Source organism: Zonotrichia leucophrys, chromosome 10, assembly GCF_028769735.1.
Source record: "Zonotrichia leucophrys gambelii isolate GWCS_2022_RI chromosome 10, RI_Zleu_2.0, whole genome shotgun sequence".
NCBI classification, from domain to species: domain Eukaryota; kingdom Metazoa; phylum Chordata; class Aves; order Passeriformes; family Passerellidae; genus Zonotrichia; species Zonotrichia leucophrys.
The window spans coordinates 6,333,695-6,357,498 of record NC_088180.1 but is presented as its reverse complement, the minus strand read 5'-3'; the positions used below and the strand labels follow the sequence as shown (position 1 = coordinate 6,357,498).

Below are 23,804 nucleotides of genomic sequence, written 5' to 3'. Positions count from 1 at the left end.
AGGCCGGCGTTTGCTGGCGCGGGAGGCGCGGGCACGGCCCCCGCTCGGTGCCCGCCGCTCGCGCCCCGTGCCGCAGGGAGCGCCGCTGTCTGCGGGCCCTGCCCGTCCCTCCCCGCTTCGCCAGGATCGGGCGCTGCCGTGCAATCGCTGCGAGGAGGGGGCGATGCGAAGGGCTCCCCCCGCCAGGGCGGCAGCGTTCCCATGGTGACGGCGTCCTGGCAACGGCTCCCGCTCCCGCAGCCCGGCCTGCGGCGGCCGCCCCGCTCTCAGCCGCTCCCATCCCATCCCATCCGCTCCGCGCAGCCGGCCGGGAGGGCGGGCGGACGGAGCCCCGGCCGCGCACCGGCGGTCACAGCCCTCGGGAACGGCCGCTCCCGCGGCGGCAGCGCGCTCGGAGCGGAGCGGGGCTCGGCTGGCGGCGGGGATGCGCGGGAGCGGCGGGCAGCCCTGCCCTGCCCTGAGCCAGCACCGGTGAGTGAGCGCAGAGGCTGTCCCGGCTCTGTCCCCCCGTGTTGCATGGCCATAGAGTGATGTTTGTCCCGTGGTGTCCTGTCGGCTGTCGTACACCCGTGTCCCCGCAACCTTCGCTGCGCCCACCGCTGACCCCCGCACCGCGGGGCCTGGACCCCGGCGGGGCCGAACCGCGGACAGGGCAGGGCAGGGCAGGGCAGGGCAGATCGCTCCGCCGCGATTCCCCCGCTTACGGCGGTTCGGCACGGGCCGGCACCGGGGCCGATCGCACCTATTTCTCCAGAGGGCTCCCGGCCCGGCTCGGAGCCCCCCGGCCCGGCTCGGAGCCCCTTGACCCGGCTCGGAGCCCCGGGCTCGGTGCCCCGGGCTCGGCGCCCCGGGCTCGGTGCCCGCGCTGGCACCGCTGGCACCCGGGGGAGCCGCTCCCGCTCCCGTCGCGCACACAGCGCGTGTTCCCGAGTGCCACAGGCGCGCCCAGGGCTCGGCGAGGGTCTGGCTCTCCCGGGCTCTCCCGGGCTCTGCCCCATCCCTTTGCCGAGCTGCAGCACGGGGACTTTTCCTCTTACTCCGAAGCGTTGCCCCAACGCACTCGAGAGTAACACTGGGAAGCATCGGGCGGCTGCCGGGGTGGTGCCGTCACACGCTCCCTGTGCAGCAGCAACCAAAGGGTTTCTATTTTAAGACGGAAAGAGTGATTAAAGTGTTTGCCGAGGCAGGTATTTCAGTCTGCATTGATTCCCGTGTGACTTGTGGCAAGTCACATAGCCCGCCCCGTGCTTCACTTCCCTACCAGCAACAGAAGGAAATTGTATTTTCAGGGATAATAATGCTTCCCACCTCACAGGCATATTGTGAGAATGAACGTGAAAAACACCGCGAGGTGCGCAGACATTACAGCATTAGTTGTAGATTATCATGGAAGATGGGAAGCTGAACATTACAGGTATGATTATCCTTCAGAGCAGGAGAAATGGAGATCCCACAGAAAATAAACATGCGAGGCAGTCTGAGAAGTGGGGAAGGGATGCCACAGCACAAATAGCAAGGAGTGAACTGCACATTGCTAGAAGTATTTCTTCATCACATCCCATGGATGATTTTTTTCCCCAAGCTTTTACACATCTTATGCCAGTGATTTAAAGAAACACCAAGGAAGCCCTGCACATTTGTATGGAAAACCTGTCTTAAGTATCAAGTGAACTGTTATTTTTGGTAATCAGGCATATTGTTTCCAATTAGGAAAAAACTTGTACCTTTTCCATGTGACAAGTATATTTGGAATATTAAGTCAGTCAACCTGAATTTACTGGGTTAATACATCATGACTTAAATTGCTTATAGCAGTATCAAGCAGGAAACAACATTATTTTAAAAAGATAAATTAAGCACCTGTAACCAGTATTTTTGCTGGTATCTTGCTTGACCCCAGTTTACTGCCATTGAAAGAGCCACGTGAAATTATACTCCTCTTATAGAACATCTTATGGTTTCTATTTACTAGTGTAAGTTGGTATTACAATCATAGAGAAGGAATTTGCCATTAGTTCTAACACCTATTTGTTAATTGCAAATATCTCAAACTGCAGCAAAGTTTTGTACAACTGCCAATCAAAGTCTTAGACCCTTTCTGGCTGTTGGATCAGATCAGGAAATCTGATATCTGATGATGAGATGCTTCACCATGTACTGAGCAAAGAGAAATGAATGAGAAGTTCATTTGTGTAACTTCTGTTCCATATCCACACTTACTCCAAATACTTAAATTTAGCTGCATTTCTTATGGTAGACTGGCAGAAAGAGTTAAGACTTCCTGCAAACCTATGCTTAGCTTTCTGCAAACATTATTTTCTAATTGATAATAAATGGGTACTGAAAGCTGTGAGACTAAAGCACTGTTTGGCTGGTTTTTGTAAGGTGAATTTCACAAAATTTCACTAAGATGCTGATAGATGTATGGACTTTAACATGTGTTTTTTGTTTTTCTAGGTAGGATCCAGTGCTTTGTTGCTGCAGTTCACATAGCTTCCAAATTCAGTGGGATAATTCCTGTATTTACAGCTAAATTATGCTTAAAAGATTCAATGCATCAAGATGGTTAAGGTGTGTTAAGGCCCAGAGGTCTCAGGCCCACTGAGAACTGAGTGCCTGGTGCTGTGACCAGGAGGGACCTCGCAGAGTGCTGCATTCCTTAAAAATCCAACAAGTGGGAAATGACGAGTGTGAGGAGCAGACTGCACAACTGGACATTCAGTGTCTGTGCAGGACTTTGAATGCAGAAGTCACCACAATGACCCCCAGCTCCTGTACTGTCCTTTTTACTCGTAGCCATGTAAGAACCTAAACAAGGAGGTAGGTATGGTTATCTCTCTTACATATAGGGAAACTGAGTCATTACTCATGGAAATAACTTGTCCAAAGTCAACAGGATCAGAGATTGAGCAAGGAATTCAATTCAGACCTTCTGAATTCCTGTCTGGTGTCACTGCTGCTCAGCAACCCAGCTTCTCTTAAAACTGTTTTTTTTCTAATTTGTAGTTTCTGAAGCTGTGCTATAAATAGAACACACACGCTGTGACAATATTTGCTCTCTGCTTTCAGGCAGTGCTTTCATACATTTCTAAAGCACAAACATGCTTTGCATTGTGAGATCTCAGAGGGTAGCCCTATTGCTCCTTCACTATCGATATTCAACTATTGTATTTCCATAACCCCATCTTTCCCAGATTGCATAGGATTTCATCAGCAATTGTAAGCTCCTTTTCATACACCAGCCTTATTTTGCAGTGAGGATTTTAGGTTCCCAAGGAGATCAGGCTCAGGCCATACTACTTTTCTTTATACTTAAAAATGTTTTTTGTTTTATGGAGGGGAGATTAGTTGGATTTGATTGAGGCTAATGTATTTTTAATTAATTTCTGTCAGTGGACAAAGATGCTGAGTCAGGTACTGGTCTCACAGTAAGACACTAAAATATCTTTCTGAAGCTATTTAATAGACCTAGTCTGCTGCAATGTCTGTCACAGTCTGTCTGGCTGTGTCTAAAAATTAAAACCAGAATTTGTATTCTTACTACAGAAGAATTTATTTACAACACAAAGTGTGGTAATTTAGATTTGAAGACAAATTAATACAAGACTAAATTTTGATAAACTATGCTGATGTCACACATTTTATTTAGATTTCTGATTGCCAATACTTTTATGAGAAAAACATCTTACCCCTAATAATCTGCTGAATTGAATCACTTGTATTTGATTCTCCAGTCAATGTTTTCTTAAGTTTTATGATCATCCTGTAGACCTTATTTTATTATTAATTGATTAATGATGTCAGAGACCAGTAGAAAATTTGGGACAAGACTTTGTTAACCTCTGTCCTGCCAAACCAGTTATGTGGGTTAACAGCAGATTTCAGTTTCAAGGCTGTCAACCTTGTCTTTTCAAGAGTATAATTTTCACTATAAAAAGCTTTTTAGCTGCTTTTAGTCTTCATTCTTTTGTATTAATTTTTATTTGCATTTATTGCATTAGCAATATTTGGATGCCAAGATCACCAGTGTCAGCATAATATTACACTTAACTTAAAGGTGCACTGAAAGCAAAAGCTTTAAGTCATTGCAGTGCCACATATAAGCTATTCAATAATTCAATTTGTACTTTTTCAACAGACATAAATTATTGACCAGAGCATGGCCCACCGAAGCCCGATCTTCCCAACTCTTGCCCCTTCTGAAAGGTACAGTCTGGAATATAAAACCAAAAATCTTTATGATGCAAAGTAGTATGTATCTCTTAATTGCCTGTATAGAGTAATGCTGTGACCTGGGACTTTGGCATTAGTGTGCAATGCAAAGTGAAACTCCACAGACATTCAAATCATAGCCTAAATCACAAGGCCTTACTCAGCTTTTACTTAGCCATTTCCCAAAGAAATTCAATAGCTTAAATCTCACTGACCAGAAGTCCAAGAACACTTTAGCCAGTGATCAAATGGAATGGAATGAGTTGTGAAAACACAGAGCCCAAGTGACATTTGTTGGAATCCTCATACATATCTATCAATAAGTCCTCTCATTCAGCCTAGGTGGGGAAAACTCTATGGTTTATTCTTCCAGGGCAAGGCCCTGGGGATTTCCCCGAAGGACTCAAAGGATTCCACAACCATGGTCAAACTGAACTGCTAATTTGGCTCATTAACAGGAAACAACATGAGAATATACAATAAATAAGAGTTCCTAGAAAAAATATCTCCTTTTCTAAAGTGGGATTGAACTTGTATCCTCTACTTATGCTTCTGAAAATGTTGTTATTCTTTACAGAGCACAGTGGCAGGAAAAGGTTGCATGTATTAGCAGATTAATTTTATTACTTTCAGCACCCATGAGCTCCACTGCTTTCCATGGGAGCTATGCAATGCAAAAATTTAGATAATTATTCAAGGTACCCGAATGTAAGCTATTTTGGGGGGAAATTTAACTTCTAAGACTATGAGAAGCTTGTCATAAATTTGGTCTCGCCTCAGTTTCTATGCCCACATATGCTCCTGTCCAGTTTGCAGGGGAACAAGCTTCTGTATGGTATTACAGGCTAGCTATAGAGACAGAAAAGGGATTGACACAAACTACTCCTTTTTAATTCTGGCCTGGTTTCATTTAATTTACAATACCTACCTTCAACTGTTACAGTTTTGATTAAGCCTGAAAACTGTAAAGACAAATAACATTACTTTTGAAACTCAGTAGGAAGGGTTTGAATTTGGATTCATAATCAAATTATAGTTCTGATTTGTAACTACTTTTGAATATCAAATTATAGTTCTGATTTGTAACTACTTTTATTATGCTAATGTCCTTTCCTTCAGGTCCCATGCTTTTGTAAGCTTCTTTAAGGAGCATGAGAAAAAGCCTGTACAAGACACACGGTAGCCAACACAGCACCCACTTATTTGTAGCAGTGGGAACTCTCTCTGGGTGTATTTTGGGGCTTCTCCCCAGTACTGCCAGTGCAAAGGCATTGCAGAGTTTTGTGTGAGAAGTTAACAAGATGTGGATATTGTTCCCCCAGACGGGTCCGGAACATCCCTCTGCACAGCCAGGCGCTGACAGCGGTGCCGCTGGCCTCCGCCAGCCTGGTGGATCAGCTGGAGGACAGAATCCTGAGCCATGAGAAAACAACAGCAGCTCTTGTGGAGCACGCTTTCCGCATTAAGGAGGACATTGTTTCCACGCTGCACAGAATGCAGAACAAAGGGGGGGGTGACCGGTTGGCAAGGCAACTCCTGGAAGAGCACATCCGAAACATTACTGCGATAGTGAGGCAGCTCAACCGGGACATCGAGGTATGGCAAGAATGTTGCACAGCGCTAATGCCATCTCAGCTACTTACTGCTTCTCATTTCCTAACCAAGTTTACCGCGGGATAAGTAAAGGTCAGACAAGGTCTGAAGATCCTGTACGCTTATAAATTGTTTTTACAACTTGAAAAAGTGTTTGCAAATTACATAATTCTTTCGGTGGCTATGAAAATAGCACAGGATATTAGCATATAAACACAGGAGCCTTTGTGGTTCTAATAAGCTTGCTTTCAAAAGCTGCACTGGAAAATCTTGAAAAAATGAATTAATGTGACACTAATACCCAGCTCAACTTCAGTCCAAAGGCTGTGCTGTATAAACAGTAGGAAATGCCTTCACTCTATAATAAACTTTCTTTCCCTTCCGACTCACTGACGACATGAAGTAACCAAACCCAAGTGCTCATTTTTATGACCTAATCCTAGGCAGACACATGACTTCATGTCTGACCTCTGCTGCAGTGAACAACAGGGGTGTGGTGGGGAAAATGAAAGGAGAAAAAAATAATTTAAGTCTCCATTTCACTGTCAAGTTATACTTTATATATATTATGGTAGTTGTGTGCAGATTGGACACTAATAATAAGAAATAATAGAATAACTAAAAGTACCTGGTTTCGTACATTACAAGACAAAGCTTTGAATAAAGTAATAATAAAATGGCATCTGAGGATACTGAATTACTGAAAAATAATGAGTGACATTTAAAGTGTACATTAAATGTGCCATACTGAGTTTTTATTTGCATATGAATGTTCTGTAGATGCTGCAGGAACAGATACGTGTCAGAGACAATCTCAGCTATGGAACAAATTCTACCCTGAAGAGTCTTGAAATGCGGCAGCTTTCTGGCCTAGGAGATCTTCGGGGAAGAGTTGCAAGGTAAAAGCCCCCATGGAACTGTGTTTTGGGGGCTAGCTAATCTTGTTTTAATCCTGAAGTATTAATGATAATGGGCTGAATTCAACTTTGGCAAAATTCCAAGGATAATTTTGCTCTGTGTTTTCAAGAAAATGAATAATAATACTTTGCATTCCAGTATTACATATTAAATTTGACAACATCACCCTTAATTCCTAACATTCCTGAAATTAGTTCTAAATAAATTATCTCAAATTCCCTGGGAAATTGGATTTGGTTCAGCTTTTAAAAAGTACTGTGGTTAGACTCGTGTCTTTGAAACACGTTAATTAGCACAATTATAAAGGCAGCATGGAACAATCTGCACTTGTGAAGAACAAAACAGTTGCACATTTTTGCATATATTTTAGAAGTAGAAATCTGCACATTCAGTTAGTTGTTAGCCATATTAAATCCCACATGGGCTACATGACACTTAAGGAACAAAAAACTGTACAGTAACAGAGGTTTTCAGGCTGCCCAAAGCTCCTGGTTACAATTCTGTGGCTGCACAGGCTTCAGTTGTGCCATCAATGACAAATTTACAAACCTCAGCCCAACAACATTTGCTTGAGTGCCTGTAAAGTTGAACATGAGAGACAGACGATGTGTACAGCTGCAGGAAAAGGACATAACCTGGCCTACAGCTGCTTGGGTAATAACTTTGGTGGAGTTATACTTGTCCTGAATGTGACCCGTTGTCTATATTGTGCAGATAATTTTGATTCCTTTTCTGCATGTCACCTGATTTAGTGATAACCTTCAACAACATATAGAAATAATCAGAGAAGGATTTTCATTGAACTAAGATTTTCGTATTTTCTTATCAGACAATTATTCAATTGTTTAAAGCTTCCACTGTAACTTTCATAGCCCATTTTATAGAAAATACTTCAGAGGTTTCAAAAAGAATTAAACAGTAAACTATCCTTTAGCAAACACAAATGAACTAGTTTATTTTTTCAAATCAGGAAATTGATGGAAAAGCCTATAAAGAGATACACATACACGTATTTATCCTGCTGAGAAATCCCCCAAAATGTACATGCTTAGATCTTCCTGCTTCTTTCTATAAAAATACTTTGAGATCCTACTACATCATGAGAGGGGCTCTGTGTGGAGCAGCACTGTTACTGACACCTTGGGGGGCAACATGTGGTGCCCCTGCCCTCAGTCAGGGAACTCAAGAGAAGAAACTTGTGCTGGTATCGGTGTCACTGCAGGGCCAGGACAGTGACCTCAGTGTGGGAGGGTGGGGATGGGCACAGGCTGTGCCAGGGCTTCTTCCTTTATTTCCTTAGGGCACCACCCTAGTGCTGTGCCCAGGTTGCAATTTATCTGCAAATGGAATGAGATTATACCCATGTGCCTTATGTCAGACTGTGTGACGAATGCAGGTTACTTGTATTCATTCCCATAAAATAATCAGTTTATTGCCTTTAACTGCTACCTACCATACTGCATTCTATGCTTCTATTCAGCATGTTCTCTTAAAAAAAAAATCCCTGAATGAGGAGAAAAATCTTCCCTTTATGAGGAAGCAATTTAAAGCAGTGGTCCATGAGAGAAAGCCATTTGCCTTTATTTGCAGACATATTCTACTTTGAAATTAGTGTTCCAGTGAATAATGATTATAGCACTAGCTGGAGATTATGCCAAGACAGTGGTTTGTTGTGCCTTTGGTACAACACAGAGACTTTCCCTGAGATAAACAGCTTCTGATTACTTTAGCCAATGTTCCTTATATGAAATACACTTTACTCTAGTGCTGCTGGTTTCCAGATGAATTCAGAGTGAAACATTAGAAACATGATCAAGTTACTGTGGGTTACCAACTTCTTGTGCATCAACTTTCAGCCACAGCAAAGGTCCATTGAGAGGCTCAGGCTGCAGTAGCTCTGAGTGCTGTGCTTGCTCCAGGCTGGCAGCATGCAGGACAGTGGGAATCACTTTAGACAGTAAATCCCAAAGCATGAGCCCCTTGTCATGTAAGAACTTCAGTGTCCATCTTAGGATTCTGGCCAAATTTCAGTTCCAGTAATTTCATGCATACTGAACATCCTATCCAAGTTCCATATTGGAGAGAGGGGAGTTTATTTCCTAACACCAACTGTTCTGTAACATGTCAATATATCATCAAACAACTGTCTCATTATTTCATGAAGGTTGGTGCTGTTAATGATGGGAACAAGGGATCCCTACATGCACATGCACTTCTGGAGCACAGCCCCAAACCACACTCCCCACTGCTCTGCAGGAATGACATTCCAACATACCTCACTCACATCAAAGAATCAACTAATACTGCTATCAGAAGGTGACAGACTACACATTACAGCTCATGTCTCTGGATCTTTTCTCAATAAGCACAGTTTACTGATGAATTTGTAAAGTGTTTTCACAGCCCTGAATTATTGCTAAAAATCAGCATTATCATTAACTTTAAGAAAAAAAATATGACCTCTATAAAATTCAGCGATGCATTAGCAGAAAACTAGATCGATTTCAGTAGATCAAATTCTCCAGCCTTCTGTCTCTTATGTTGTAAATTTTATATTATAAAGATTTACCAATTCCTTTTCTAGTGATAACAGATCATAAAATTCATTAGTGCCTTATCATTTATTTAGAGAATTACTTGTGGATAATGAACATTTGTCTGGAAAGTTTAAATCCAGCAGCCTGGTTGGAACGATAGCAGTAGCTCTTCATAAAAGCTTCCTGAGAGCTGAAACATCCAGAGAAATGGCAACTATATGTTCAGATTGGACCTACTTTGCATATATAGATGACTTTTTTATCTACATTATAGAACTGATTCATTTCAGACCACCTGGGCTCATTACACGTAGGCAGATTTTCCTGCTGCACAGATTGAGCCTGATGCATCTGGGCTGCACCACACTGACAGTCTCCCCAGGAGCAGTAAATGTGCTGCTCTCTGGCCCTTGCTGAGTGGGAGGTGGCACCACGAGGGCAGCTCCGGGCTCCCTGCCCCAGGCCAGCACAATCCACCAGCTCTGCTGCTCTTGCCCAGTGCCCCACTGAGCATTTCAACTTGCTTTTCACTCCCTGTTCTCCAGCTACTTGTTTTTCACTGAAACACTGGCATTTTAATTGAAACATCTCCTTTTATGATAGACCAGGAACATTAAAGCTCTCTCCATATCATGACAGCATATGCATATAGCAGCAGCTGCAGAATACTGGCACAGTTCTCACTTTATCTGTGCCCCAGTGATACTGTGATAGAACAACTACTTGCCTTTTGATTTCTTTGATGCTGAACAGTAATATTTTCTTCCAGGTCAAAACCAATCGTGTTTGTGAGTGTGTACAACAGATATAGAAGATAAACCAAAATAATCTGATCTGTGCATACCAGGCAGACATTAAATTCAGCTTGTCAGAACATTAATGTTTCAGTTACCATGGAACTACATGAACCCTTTGACCACATAACTGAATTCCATGAAGAAGAGAGATGCTCTGTGATTAAACCCAAAACATTAATTTACTTTAGAAACATTTACAGGTGCTTGCTGATTAAATTTGCTTCAGTAGTTTCAAGGCTGTTGCCATTTTTTGCCATGCCTCAGAGAAATAAAACGAACCATTTTTTAGAGCCCATGACCTTTTGGTGACTTGACGCAAGTTGATTCCATTTCTCTGAATCTCTCTGATTGTAACAACATGGAGAGATTTGGCTTCTTTTGTCTTTCTTTAGAAGCTGCCTGATTGTGAGCCCTTCAAGCTTTTCACTGCTATGTAAACCCTAGCCAGGCTTCCTGCAGATCTTACTAACAGGTCTCACAATGCTGAACTAATACACTAGAAATTAATTTCCTCAAGTTTTATAATGCCTATGTGCTATTTTACATTACTGATTATTTTCATATTGAAACTGTACCATAATAATAAGCAGATGCTCCTTTTGTCATTTTAGCTGTGACTTTCCCTTCATGTTTAATGATAATGGCAATTCCTGAAACTGAGGTGATGAAAATGCATGTTGAAATGAAAGCTTTCAAACTGAAATGTGACTAAAAAGATGACAATGTTATTGGTTTAGATAATGACTTAACATGCCTCAGCTTTTTCCATTTTACTGCCTTTTTCTCCCTCAAACTGTAACTGTCTGTTCTTCATCAGTTTCCTATATGAAATTTGGTAACACTGATGATTACATATTTCCCTTAGCAAAAAAAAAAAAAAAAAAAAAAAAAAAAGAGTCGTATTTCACAGAGGTCTTACTCCTGAAATCACAGAACTCTTATTTTTACAGCTCAGTTAATGCCCTTACTGCATTACTGTAGATGAACTCCACCTGATCAAATTATTTTTAAAATCTGGTAGAAAACACACATGTTCTGTGGCATAATTATCCTGAAAATGCTACAGCATCAAGAAGTGTTTCAATGTGACAAAAGAAAACAATAATTATTATGTTTCAGGACTTCATTTTACAGCCTTTCCTGAGACAAAATTGCCATTGCTTTCAATGACAATTTATTTATTCACCTAAATAAAGACTAAGAACCATAAAATTTGCCCCACATTGTTAACTACACATACTAGCTGTGTACTACTATTTCACAAATAAAAATGCAAAGCTACAATAATGAAGAAATGGTCCTCAGTTATTTAGGCTAGAAATCATGTAGGGACACACACACTCACTTTATCAGATATCTTCTAGAGCATTACAAAAACACATGGAAATGAAATTCTGTATCTTTGCATTTCTGAGGTGATTTCCCTGAGTGATAGCACAGCCCACCCACATCATGCCAGTGCCAAGAACAATGGAATTTATCAGACTATTTGACCTTCAGACCTATTTGGGAACACTTCTCTGAACCCTAGGAGATGTATTACCCTTTTACAGCCCCAAAGACATTGCTTCCCTAGCCAGCCAGGAACTCCACAGAAATGGCCAGTATGAAATGGGTAATTTTAAAATCCTGGACCTTATCTTCTATTTGGCTGGTGCTTTGTTTTTTTATCTATTCAAACAGGTGTGATGCTGGGTTAGCCAGGCTGTCTGCAGAGCATAAAATTACATATGAAAGACTTCAGAGTCTAAGTAAAGACCAACACACCTCCAAGCTGATCTTAGAATCTAAAATCAAAGAGGCAGAAATACAGGTATGGTACTTAGAACAAGGAAATCCCTGTACAGGTAAGAGTTCTAGTCTAATTCACACAGACTCCATTACTGTTAATTATTAACCTGGGAGCTCACAGATTCCCAAATGGAGAGGTGTATCAGCTCACAGTCCTCATTACATTGAACATTGTACTAGGTGCATTACTGTACTGCTCTTGCTGGAAAAGGTCCTTCATTTCCTCCTGCAGCATCTGTGTAGAAGGATTAGTATGTGAAGGCACATGCTCAACGAAACTACAACAATGCAAGCCTCTGTGGCTTTTGCTGTATGTTTTGGCCTTTCCAGGAAGATCCTAAATGTATTTGAACACAATTTTTGAAGGTCTGCAAAACACAACTGGCTTTGGGTTCTGTGAATTCATTAATCTGTCTCTCAGGTTTCTCTTCCATTGGGTTTGAGAACGGAAGTGAGCACTAGATACAAGCAGAGACTTGGAGATATGAAGAATCCTTTTCCTTAATGTCACATCTCAAAGCCTTCCCATTTTTCTCAGACAACAAAAGTATTTTACATCTTCCTTTTGCAGTAGGTAAAAAAAAGGCTAAAATGCACTTTGCCTTTCTCAGAAGCCTCAGTGCAGTATATTAGCATGCCAGGAGCATGTTGTCATGCATCTTGTAGGGAACCAGAGCACTGTACTTTGAGAAAGAGGGATGGTTGTTTTAGAGCAAATATTCTCTTGTAGTTATGACTTCTCTCCAGTTAAACCCAGCACTTCTCTTACTGCAGTGGCTCTTACACACAAAGTGATGGAGCACATTCCTCAGTATTGGTGGAGTGCTTGGACACTTGTTTATTCTGATTATGTGGCAACTTGGAGATGTATGGATCATGCAAATTCAGCTGTCTAAAGGGGGGGCCAGGCAGCGATTTTCAGGATGAAACTATTCACATTATTTAAGGCAAAAAAATTTACTGTTTTCAAAATGCTGATACTTTCATATTGAGAGACAGTATATTTTCATTATAAAGCAAAATACCCAAAATGAATAATTTTTGAAATGTTAGCAAAAGTGAGCTCTCTGTTAGATCTCTACTGTTATGAAAATGTCCCAAATGAAACTGTGATGAAATGCTGTTGAAAATTCTGAATCTTGTTTCAGATTTCTCATCTGCTGAGCAGAGTAGAGCAATCGATAATGCAACAAGAAGCAAAGCTGAAGATTGCCTACAAAGAGAGCAACCAACAGCTGCAAGTTCTGGACACAAAGTGAGTGCCTGGGAAGCCTTGCTGTTGCCATGCACCTTGGGAGTAGGGCCTCCATTTTCCCAGTCTGGCCTCAGTTTTGCCAGTCTGACTGGTATAATCTTCAGGCCTATAAAAGCAGGAACCTCTATGAATATGTGTGTTTGCTCCACAGATATTACAAAAGCTGACTGTCAACAGGTCAAGAGGGACTTGCTTTCACCAAGAATTCTGCCCCTAATGTGGTTAGGCAATTCTGAAAAGTTAAGTTCCTAGTTAAGTTTTCAGGCAGAACTTTTATTAAAGGACACAACTAAGGGTTTTTGTTGGAGTGGCCTGGTGCCTTTCTGTAAAAGCTGTCTGAAGCAATGAATGCTGGAGGTGGCTGTCCAGAGCAGGGGAAAAAGTTCAACTGAAGCAAGCAGGAAGCAAGTCACAGCAATCAGAGAGTGCTATTGCTTTAAACTGGCTTCAAACATGAATATAACTGAAATACCTAAATGATTAGTGATTAGATACTCTGTACTACCAGATATTACATGGGGTCATTATATTCAATTGACATGTTAACTCCTCTCCAGGCATTTCACTCAGTAGCTGTCCTGGTATAAACCATCCCCATCCTCATTTCTTACTGCTTATCACCATCCTCATGCAATGCAGGTTTCACATATTCACTGGAGGAAAGAAACAGTTTCACTGGTACCATTGGTTGGAGTAAAGTTGAGGTGGGTATAGGCAATGTAAGTGGAGCTACAGGAACCAGCACTGTCACCAGAATAAGTGGCTACCAAATCTTTGCTCTAATTTGATATATATGGACATAAAGTTTATAATCTAAATGGATAACCAGATTCTGTTTTCAATGTCACGAAGAATTTTCATCTACTATGATCCAAATTTTGTAATGTGTTTCATATAAATTTGCTGTGAACTTTTACCTTTATTTCCTAAACCAATGTTACCACATCCAGTTTAAAATTCAAAGGATCGCCTTAATCTGGTGAATATTAATATGAAGAATGTATTAAATTGCCATTTTTGTGTTTTTATGAACACCTTCATAATTCACTGTTCAGTGACCAGCTCTTTGTATCTGCTAATTTCTGTTGTGCTCCTAGATTGAAAGATGCTGTTGAGGAGCTCAGCAATCAGATTTTGTCTGCACGGAGCTGGTTGGAACAGGAACATGGAAGGACTGAAAAAGAGCTTGTGCAAAAAATCGACCAACTCTCACTGACTTTTAAGGAAAGCACTGTAAGTTTCATTCAAATGTCCTGTAATACTTTTCAGAAGCATTCAAAAGCATTATTAATGATTAAGATGATATAATTGAGATATTATTTGAGTGAGATTTTCAGATAGCCTCAGAATATGCCAAAGTCTCTTCATCAATATCAAGTGTAATACCTACAGCTTGAGAATCTTTAAATGAATCTGATCACTACTAAATAGATCAGTATTTTAAGCTACACTAATCAAGTAATTTGAAATGATTTTATGAAAATTGTAATGCATTACATTTTGAATTCCAGATAAAAGATGATAAATCAGTATCTATTTCATATTTTAAAAAGTCCACCATTATTCCACATGCACAGTAAATAATTAAAATTCTGTTTCCTGGCTCTAGGAAATGAGTGAGAGAGGTATTGAGATGAAATTCAACCAAATGGCAGAGAAAATTGAGAGAATAGAAGAAATGCAGAAGATAACCATGGAGGCACACGAAGCAAAACAGACTGAAGAAAAGATAAATATTCGCATTGTCAAACTTCAAAATGAGATAAATGAAGATATAAAAGAAATGAAAGCTGAAGTCAATGCTGGTAGGACCATATTTATCCAGTTCTTTATTCTGAATTGTGGTGACATACTAATATGCAAAATATCTTGGATTGTATCAAAGTAGCTTAAATACTTTTGGGGCAGATGTAACCTGTGACATTAAGAGGGATTTTCACTAAGTGTGAAAAGCAGAGCAATAAGGGTTGACACCCAGCTTAGAAGTGCCCTCCCCAAAGCAGGCACAGCCATTGCTGGGCTGCCATCAGGGCATTTCTGCCTTCAGCACACAGTTACACCCCATGTCCTTCAGAACTTTTGCTGAGTTCCTAGTGCAAAGCAGAGCATTATGGAAGTGCATTCTGCTAGCAGTGATGTGATACTCTGCTCCTCATGATGAACTAATGCCATTCTCACCTGCAATAGGGTTTGCAGCTATCTACGAGAGCATTGGGTCTCTACGGCAAGTTCTAGAAGCAAAAATGAAGCTGGACAGAGATGAGCTCCAGAAGCAGATCCACCAAATGAAGCAGGAGGTTCCAAGATGGGGAGAAGCTGGACCATGACTGCAAGGTTTTGTCTGAGAGATTAGTGTTTACCTGGCTAACTAGGCAGACTCTAGTGTTGTTCCAGTCTGTAATGCCAATTACCTGCATGTACCAAATGACATGCTGCTGCTGCTGCTGTTGCTGCTGCTGCTGCTGCACAGGTGCTTGCTCACAGCAGTAAATACAAGCTGTTCTTGGATATCTGCAATGAGCCTGTGGAGCTGAGGTGCTGTTTTGCCACTGCACTACTCCAGTTGCTGTCAGGAAATTGAGCACTGTGTAAAACTGGAGTAATACATTGGTGAAGCTGGCACCTAGTTTGCTAAAGGCATTCCAGTTTTGCAGGCTTGATCAGGCAGCTAAATGCTTTTATATGCACCTGCACCCCTCCACCTTAAAAAAAAAGGCAAGTTGCTATCATTTGCTTCATATGAATTTGGCAAGGTTCTCCAACTTGATACAAATTACTTAGTTAAAATCAATGGACATTTTTACAGTGACTTTCTCTACTACTGACTTCCTGGAAAGACAGAATTGGCACTAAACAGACCAATCTTCAAAGTCAAGACAACATCAGAAAATCTTTGCTTAGGTTTGCAAATATTCTGTGTGTGAAAATTAGGTAGTGTTACAGAATGTAGTTGTAGACTTAGATGATTCATAAACAACATAAAAACCAATTTACATGGTCTTAAGTATTGTAACCTTTTAAAATTAATAACAAAGGGGAGTTTACACAAGATAAAAGATGTACATAGGGCATTTTTTACTAGGCATGTGTTCCTATGACTTGCTTCAGTATGCTGCTAAAAACTTAGAATGGTTTGAAAACTAAAGAGAAGGTGATAATCTAACCTAGTCTGGAGACTCTAATGTAAAATAGTTTATGATCTCCTTAGAGATGCAGTTTATGATCTCATTAGAAATTTTCATTAAAGTAAAAAAATTGATTAATCATATTTAAGTAGACTTTAATAATTTAGCAGACTCAAATTGCTAATTGCATTCACATTATTTCCAGATAATAATTTCCATTCCCAGAAGAGATTACATATGAAAATCAGCACCCATGTGGCATATTATCTAGACAATAAAAAATATATGTTGTTTTTACTTCTTTATTCATGGCATGATATATTACTCCTCAGGTTTTTAAGCCATGCAAGATTAAACTCTCATGAAAAAATAAAATACTTCATCTAGCATCCTATTAATTTATACTATTAACAGTAATTAATACACAAAAATAATATTAATTGACAGACTTTACAGTATTGTTAATCTAAATAAATTAATAGGATGTCTCTACACTGCCCCTAATTGACCTTTCATTCAGCTAGTATTGGAAAAATATATTTTTAGTTGGAAAATCAGTGGCAAATATCACTTCCATAAAAGCCATTTTGGTCCACAGAGTCACCATATATAAAACAAAGAATTTAAAAAACTGCTTCAAGAACTTACAGTCATTAACTTCATTAAGTCAGTGCAGAGTGTAAAAATCATGTGTCTGCATACATCTTTACAGGATTAACACCTAAGTTTATATTCACTTCCTCTATAGCTGCAAGTCACTGATGTCTCAAAGACACATGAAGCTTTTGCAGCTCTGGCTCCCAATGCTCTCTGATACAAACCAGGAATACCAGAGGCAGTTTTGTTATCATCCGTGTCCTGTGAAATATATTTACAATGGCAGCTAAGGGGAAAGCCCAGTTCCCTAAAGAGAGACAATTAAATGCTTGTAGATATTTCTCAGGAATTGTCTTCAAAATTCAATTTTATTTCCTGTATGTATTCCTATCTATTCTTAAATATTTAGCTATGTGCAGTAGAAAAGCTATCACTGGTGTTTTATTTGAAAAAAAAGGAAAAAACTCAAAAAAAAAAACAAAAACAAAGAAAGAAATGAAAAGATGAAAAGAAGCAGACCAAAACCAGAATAATTTTTAAATTCTGTAATTGGAAGTCTGTACCCGAGAAAATCTGATGTGATATGAAGAGCATACAAGGAATCAGAAACATTTAAATAGGAGTTACTTAAATAGTTTCTCTTGTAAAAATCTTCCGTGATTGATCCAGATATAAAACAACACAGGAAATCCTATCCAATTTTACTTTTTTCTGCCTTAAAAATGTTTTTTTCACAAATCTCAGCTAAAGCAAATAAGTAAAAGCCCAAATAAAATAATACTCAACCTTCTACCAAGCAGTGTCTTCAAACTCTGAAGTGCCAAGTGGAGGGAGGCCCAGGTCAACCTTGTCATGTTGGCACTGTCTGCCAGGGAGTGCTCCCATGTGATAAACCCGTCATTCAGGGGAGAATTCAGAGTGCTTCTGAGCATTGCAGTATCCTCTGATCACCAGAACCTGTCAGAGCAAACTCCTCTCCAGACACAGGCTCCCCTCAGGGCACAGCTGTGCAGCCACAGGGCAGTGCTGCACACACTGGGCTGTGGGAGCCTGGTTCTGCCAAATGGAAACCAGTTCTGAAAACTGATCCCCAGGGATCTTGGAAAGCCAAATAGAAGGAAAGAGCAGTGCTTGGAAGCACAGGTGCCCCTTTTTTTCCCTCCCATGGTTATGTCCAATGGGACTCCTGTGTTCCAGTCCTTCACCACGGTCCACTTGTGATGGTGGAAATAATGTCCTTTCTTTGTTCAGCACAAGTGCTCATGCTGTGACTCTGGGTTTGTGCACCAAGTGCAAGCCTGCCAAGCCCACAAAAGGAACAAGGTAGTGAGGTAGTGTTTGTGTGGATGGCACCTGAGCAACAGAACTTGGGAAAGTATAATAGATGTGCACAAAATACTATTTAAATCACAAAATTCAATGACACAAACCCACTGAAAGAAGGACTGGGAAGAGCCTTAGGAAGTAATCTGCTCCACCTCTTCACTTTGAAATAGATCCCACTCTACCCAAAATATTTGCCATAGACACTTCTGTAACTTGCTTATTAGAGTCTTTTAAGAATAAGACATTGATTAGTGCAGTCTATTCCACTGCTTAAAGATTGCCTTGCCACCCAAACACCTAAACTTGGACAAGTAGCCTTAAATTTCAAGCACAGAGGACACAAAACCTAATTTATTACGTCCTTGCTTGCATGTTCATTAGTTTTTAAAGGTAGTCTGTCTATAACAGATTATTCAAATGAAGCTTCACAGGGATATTTGCCTAATTTTTTTTTCTTCCTTCCTACATCCATATAAAACCAACCAAACCAGCAACATCTAACCCAAAGAAACCACCACCACCAAACCCCCAAAACAGCCAAAAGCAGACCATTTGCTCTCATGAAGTTTTAAATCTCTTTTGTCAGCTATTTCACATGCATGAGGCTTAAAGCACTTGCAGTGCGCAGCCCATACTATTCAGTCAGCCATGTAGCACTTACTGAGTGTCAGAAGTTCAGCTCATTGGAAAATATTCAACTGGGGTACATGGTCTTACATTAGCATGTGATAACACAGTAGAACCATGGTACTGTGCAGTGAGGCCTTGGCTGGAATCAGAATGATGTCAGTAATTACAGAGCAATTGTGCTGTTTATACTCATTAAACAAACCAAAGGAATGGTGCAAGTAAGAAGTTCAAAGGATGGCCCTGACTTCCACCTGCAGTTGTTTATGTAGTAAGTTTTGTGTTGTGGATACCTTTATATTGTGATATCTTTGTCATTGCAATCTGATGTGGTTCAATAGACTGTTGCCATGTTAGAGAAAAGCAGTATGAATGATGATGAAGAACAGTATATTCCTGTAACATCAATTTAAACTGAAACATAAAATTTCTTTTCTCAATTTCTGTTTTGTGTTCCACCTCCACGAGCATCTGGCCATCTGGGGCAGAATGTTCTCTGTATCTAAGAATTAAAGTGCTCATTAGACATGTCTTCCAATAATGGAAACGTCTAATAAGAGACAGGTGACAATCTGATGCAGCCCTCCTATGTGTAAGGGAGAAATTCCTCCTGTCACACCCCCTGCCGGGTAAGAAATTCGGAGGCAAATTTGAAAGAAACCAAGGAAATTGGGCACATGGCCTCTACTCAATCTGCCACAGGGTGTCACTGTTACTCTGGGCAAGGGAAGGACGGGGCTCAATGCACCTGTGTGATCCATAGACGCTGCAATCCCACTGGCACGGGGCTGGAAGTATTACCGTGTACTTTGACAAAAGGAAAAAAAAAAGAATATTCTAAAGACGTCACTCTGTAAAATCACAATAAAGGCAGATGATAATTCAGTAAAACATTCTGAGAGTGATTGTGATGCTCCTTTAGACAACTATACTGAGTGGGGACCAAATGTCTCTGCTGCCTGTTCTGTCACCAGAACTCTGGTCAACACAAACCATTACAAAACCCCAACCAAATTCCCAAACCCAGAAAAAAAAAAATCAGGGACAGTTCTAAAGCACTAGATCTTAAATAATGAGCTTAAAGAGTGATATGTCTTTCACACTGCTGCAGGTGTGCAGAAGAGGCTCCTCCAGCACTGCCTCCTGCTCTGAGACTGCCTTGGGCTGAAAGAGCACAGGACAACCTCAACACTTACTACCAGGTGTAGCTCTGAGCACAAAGAGCTGCTCTCAGTCCATGCAAGGATTATCTCAACAAATAATATGGAATAGCCTCAAACATCACAAAATATGTGAGAGAGATGTGACTTTTCTGGTACAGAGCAGTGAAAAAGCACTTTGAGCACAGTGATGTACAGAGAGCCAGGATCAAGTTCAAAAAGAAAACTGAATCGAAATTGTCATAATACAAAACCCCTGAACTGTATGAGAGGATGAATAGGAATTGCTGGTGAGAGAGGAGAAAGGAGATTTGCTTCTAGTAGGAAGTAATTACAATAAAACACATCATGCACTGCTGTACATACTCCAAAGAGTTACTCTCATTAAACCTGACCTCAGCTTCTGCTAAGGTTCATGTTCTAACACCAGTGCAGTAAACAGGCTTCCAGTCCATGTGAGTGAAGTTGAAGCAGACTGGCAATGAGGACATATCTCAGTGCCTGTGCTGCCTCATTGTTGTGCTGCCACCTCCTGATGGTATCAGGACAGCGAGGCAGGCGCCCATCCTGCCAGGGGCCTTTGTGATCTTGCCATCTCTGCCAAGAAAACTCAGAGGTTCAATAATTGCATATTAGACTATATATACAGCTGCATAAGTAACACTGAATTTCCATGTTGTCCATGCTCTTTCATTCCTCACTAGCTTTGAGAATTATAATTTCAGTACATTCCAAGTACCTTGTCTTATATAAATCATTCAATTCAAGAAAAGTACAATGATTCACAGCAGAGCTTTTAAAATGCAAATAACTAGAAACAACAAAAGTTAAAACATACTTTATGCCACTGCCATGCTTTGAAAAGATAAATGCCAGGCTGTTTACTACTATAAATAATAAACCTTGTTCACTTTACAAAGATCTTACGGGGATTGATCACTTTGTATCTTACACAAGCTTGAATATGTGAAGTGCTGTGACCCAGTTCCACATATGCTTTCCTCTCTGAGATTAATCTTCCTAAAATGAATGTGGCAGCTCCCAGTGTAAACTGCTTGCTTACCATGTTGCATGTATAATGTCTTATGTTTTGACTGCTGGTCTCCAGTATGGTCTCCTGATATCTTAGAATCATAGAATCATTTATTTTGGAAAAGATCTTTAATTAATAGCAAAATCTTAACATTTTGAGTTTCTAGTTATTGTGGACTAGTAAGACAAAAAATTAATATAATTTAATCATATTATCAGTGTTTATTTTAGAAATATATCTGCATTTTCCAGATGGAGGGGAGATAAGGAAAATCCAATACTGATATAATGAGATAGAGTACAGTGGTGGGATATGACTCTCCTGATAAATTTTGGGCTAGTTTGGGCCCATTATCTATAGCTCTTTATTTCAGTAAACTACCTAGTGTTAAATGAATTATTTACATTTATCAGGTTGCCCAGACTGCAATAACACCACACCATGTTAAATTAACAAAAAAAAAAAAAAAAAAAAAAAAAAAAAAAGAGTAAAAAGCACCAAAGGAATTGAGTATTATTCTGACCCTGAGGCTCCACTGCCACCTGATGTCACTATTCTTGTCAGGCAAAGGCAGGCAGGCAAGCTGCATGTCTGCAAGAACTGACAGCTCTGGAAAGGATTTCAGCAGGTAGGAAGCCCCAGGGAAAATCATACAAATGATTTTACTAAGTCAAAAGAGCATGCCTTATGGACAGCACTTGCTAAGACAAATCCATTAACCAGGACAAACACAGACATTCAGTTAAGGGTGAATCTCCCTGAGGTCTTCTGGGGATAGGCTGGCACTGCCTGACACAAGTGGGCAGGAACTCCACATGGCAAACACCACAGCAGGGCAAAAAGCCCTCCTGCCCTTGCATTGCTGCAGCTTGCTTCCCAGTAAAGCACACTGAAGTAGGAGAAACTCCACAAATAAGACATCTGTCTGGCACACAAGAGCAAAGCCTGGACAGAGACCTGAAAACCTCATACATTTAATGTTGGCTGTGAAGCTCCTCCTGCCTATCAGGCTCCAGAGAGTCTTCACCGAGCTATAGGGGAACAATTGAGCATCTGAGGCAAGATTTAAGCACCAGGGACAGGAGTGGAGTCACCTGCACACTGAGATAATGGTCTGTGTTTGCATCCGGAAAGCTCAAGGGAATATTATGGCATTAGGAGCAGAACAGCAAGATTTTCAGTGAGAGGATATTGTAATTGCCATTCAGAAGCAGAGGGATAAATAAGTAAAGCACCCAGAAATGCTCACTTGAGAGCCTTTTGCTTCATGAGCAGGCAGCAGCACAAGGGAGGCCTGGAGGAACATTGGCAGAGGGTCTGGCTCTCTGGCCATGTGCTATGACTGTGACTAATTGCAAATGATTAACAACTTCAACTCATGTATACTCTGGCTCACAGAAGCATATAGTGGTTAATACTGAAATGTCTGCACATATTTACATGTGGCATCTAAAATACATATTTTATTTTGCATCTAAACAAATTTTCCACTTTGTGCATGATGAACCTGGTTTCCATGAGCACAGAACATATTTTTAATATGTTGGCTTGGCTTACCTGGGCTGTCAGATAGCTTTTGGTAACTCTGGTGTTAATTATACTACTGGCCAGCAACCCCTAGTCCCAGAACATGTTTTATTCCCCTAAGGTTTCTTGTAAAAACCAGTCAAATCCCTATCTCTGCACAAGGTTAAAAAAAATAAAAAGGCATGAAAGATATTAATGGCCCAGTTTGGTACTGATAAGAAAATACTACAAACCAGTGTTCCAGACTATTTTTTTCCTTTACTCAAGGCAATTTAATTTGTATATTAATGGAGTCTGGTTAGCCAGTATCTTTAATTCACCCACTGTGGAATCTGATGGTTTCAAATTCCCAGAAGCTGAAGAGCTCTGTAAACATGCTCCTGCTGCCCTCTAGTTATGTGTAAGCAAACCAACACAATTTTGCTGATAAACAATTGTCATGATAAAAAATGGTGAAACAATTATCAATTTTATAATATCCCTGTTGGATAGGGATTCTAACAATTCAGGTTAGAGGAATGGCACACCATTAATTTTAGTCATGTCTCAAACTACACAGTGGAGTTCAATGTAACAGTCACTGCCAGCTCCTACATACCAGCATTAACCATCCTCAAACACCAAACTTTCAATTAAACCATGGCAGTAAGTAAATGCTATTTATACAAAGCTTGCAGCTTGACTGTTTTACAAATGAGTATGTGGGAAGCAATGTGAAATATCAACTGATAGTTAATATTTAAATCACTGCTCATTTACACTTAAGGCAAGTTTCATTGCTATTTGCAGAGAATTTCAAAGTTTGGAATTCTGTGATTCATTTCAAGAACTTTTATAAATAACGCCCTATTATAACGGAAAAAAATAAAACCAAGTTGTGATGGATAAAACTTTCTCCCAGGAGAAAAGAATGTTTTTTAAAGACAGCAATAATTTTTTTATTCATGGAAAGAACAGATTTTTTGGTCTGTCTTAAAAAAGCATTTAGGAAGGGGAATGCTTCTGAAACAGATGCTTAACCTTAAAGAATCCATCCATTGATTGTACATAGGATAATCTGCAGTTAGAAGAAATAATGCCTTTGCAATGTCATCATTCACCCAGAGGGTGGTTGGGCACTGGAAGAGGCTCCCCAGGGCAGTGCTCACAGCACCAAGGCTGCCAGAGTTCCAGAGGCATTTGGCCAATGCTCTCAGACCCATGGGGACTCCTGGAGCAGTTCTGGGCAGGCCCAGGAGCTGGACTTGATGATTCCTGTGGGGCCCTCCAGCTCAGGATATTCCATGATCATATACTTTAACTAGTG

At 40.6% G+C, this 23,804-nt stretch overlaps 1 protein-coding gene across 2 annotated transcripts; it reads left to right on the top strand.

The window, feature by feature from the left end:
• The first annotated feature begins 94 nt into the window (after positions 1 to 94).
• On the top strand, positions 95 to 19,671 carry FAM81A (family with sequence similarity 81 member A). 2 transcript variants are annotated; one of them, XM_064721917.1, is made up of 10 exons: positions 95 to 471; positions 2,458 to 2,800; positions 4,139 to 4,206; positions 5,535 to 5,808; positions 6,586 to 6,704; positions 11,741 to 11,870; positions 12,997 to 13,103; positions 14,201 to 14,336; positions 14,713 to 14,908; positions 15,291 to 19,671. In XM_064721917.1, the coding sequence occupies exons 3-10, from the start codon at positions 4,160 to 4,162 to the stop codon at positions 15,428 to 15,430; spliced, it is 1,149 nt and encodes a 382-aa protein (XP_064577987.1). In that variant the 5' UTR covers positions 95 to 471; positions 2,458 to 2,800; positions 4,139 to 4,159; the 3' UTR covers positions 15,431 to 19,671. The 2 variants fall into 2 exon arrangements, with proteins under 2 accessions (XP_064577987.1, XP_064577986.1); XM_064721916.1 differs by having other exon boundaries at positions 96 to 471; positions 2,458 to 2,820.
• The last annotated feature ends 4,133 nt before the right edge of the window (positions 19,672 to 23,804 follow it).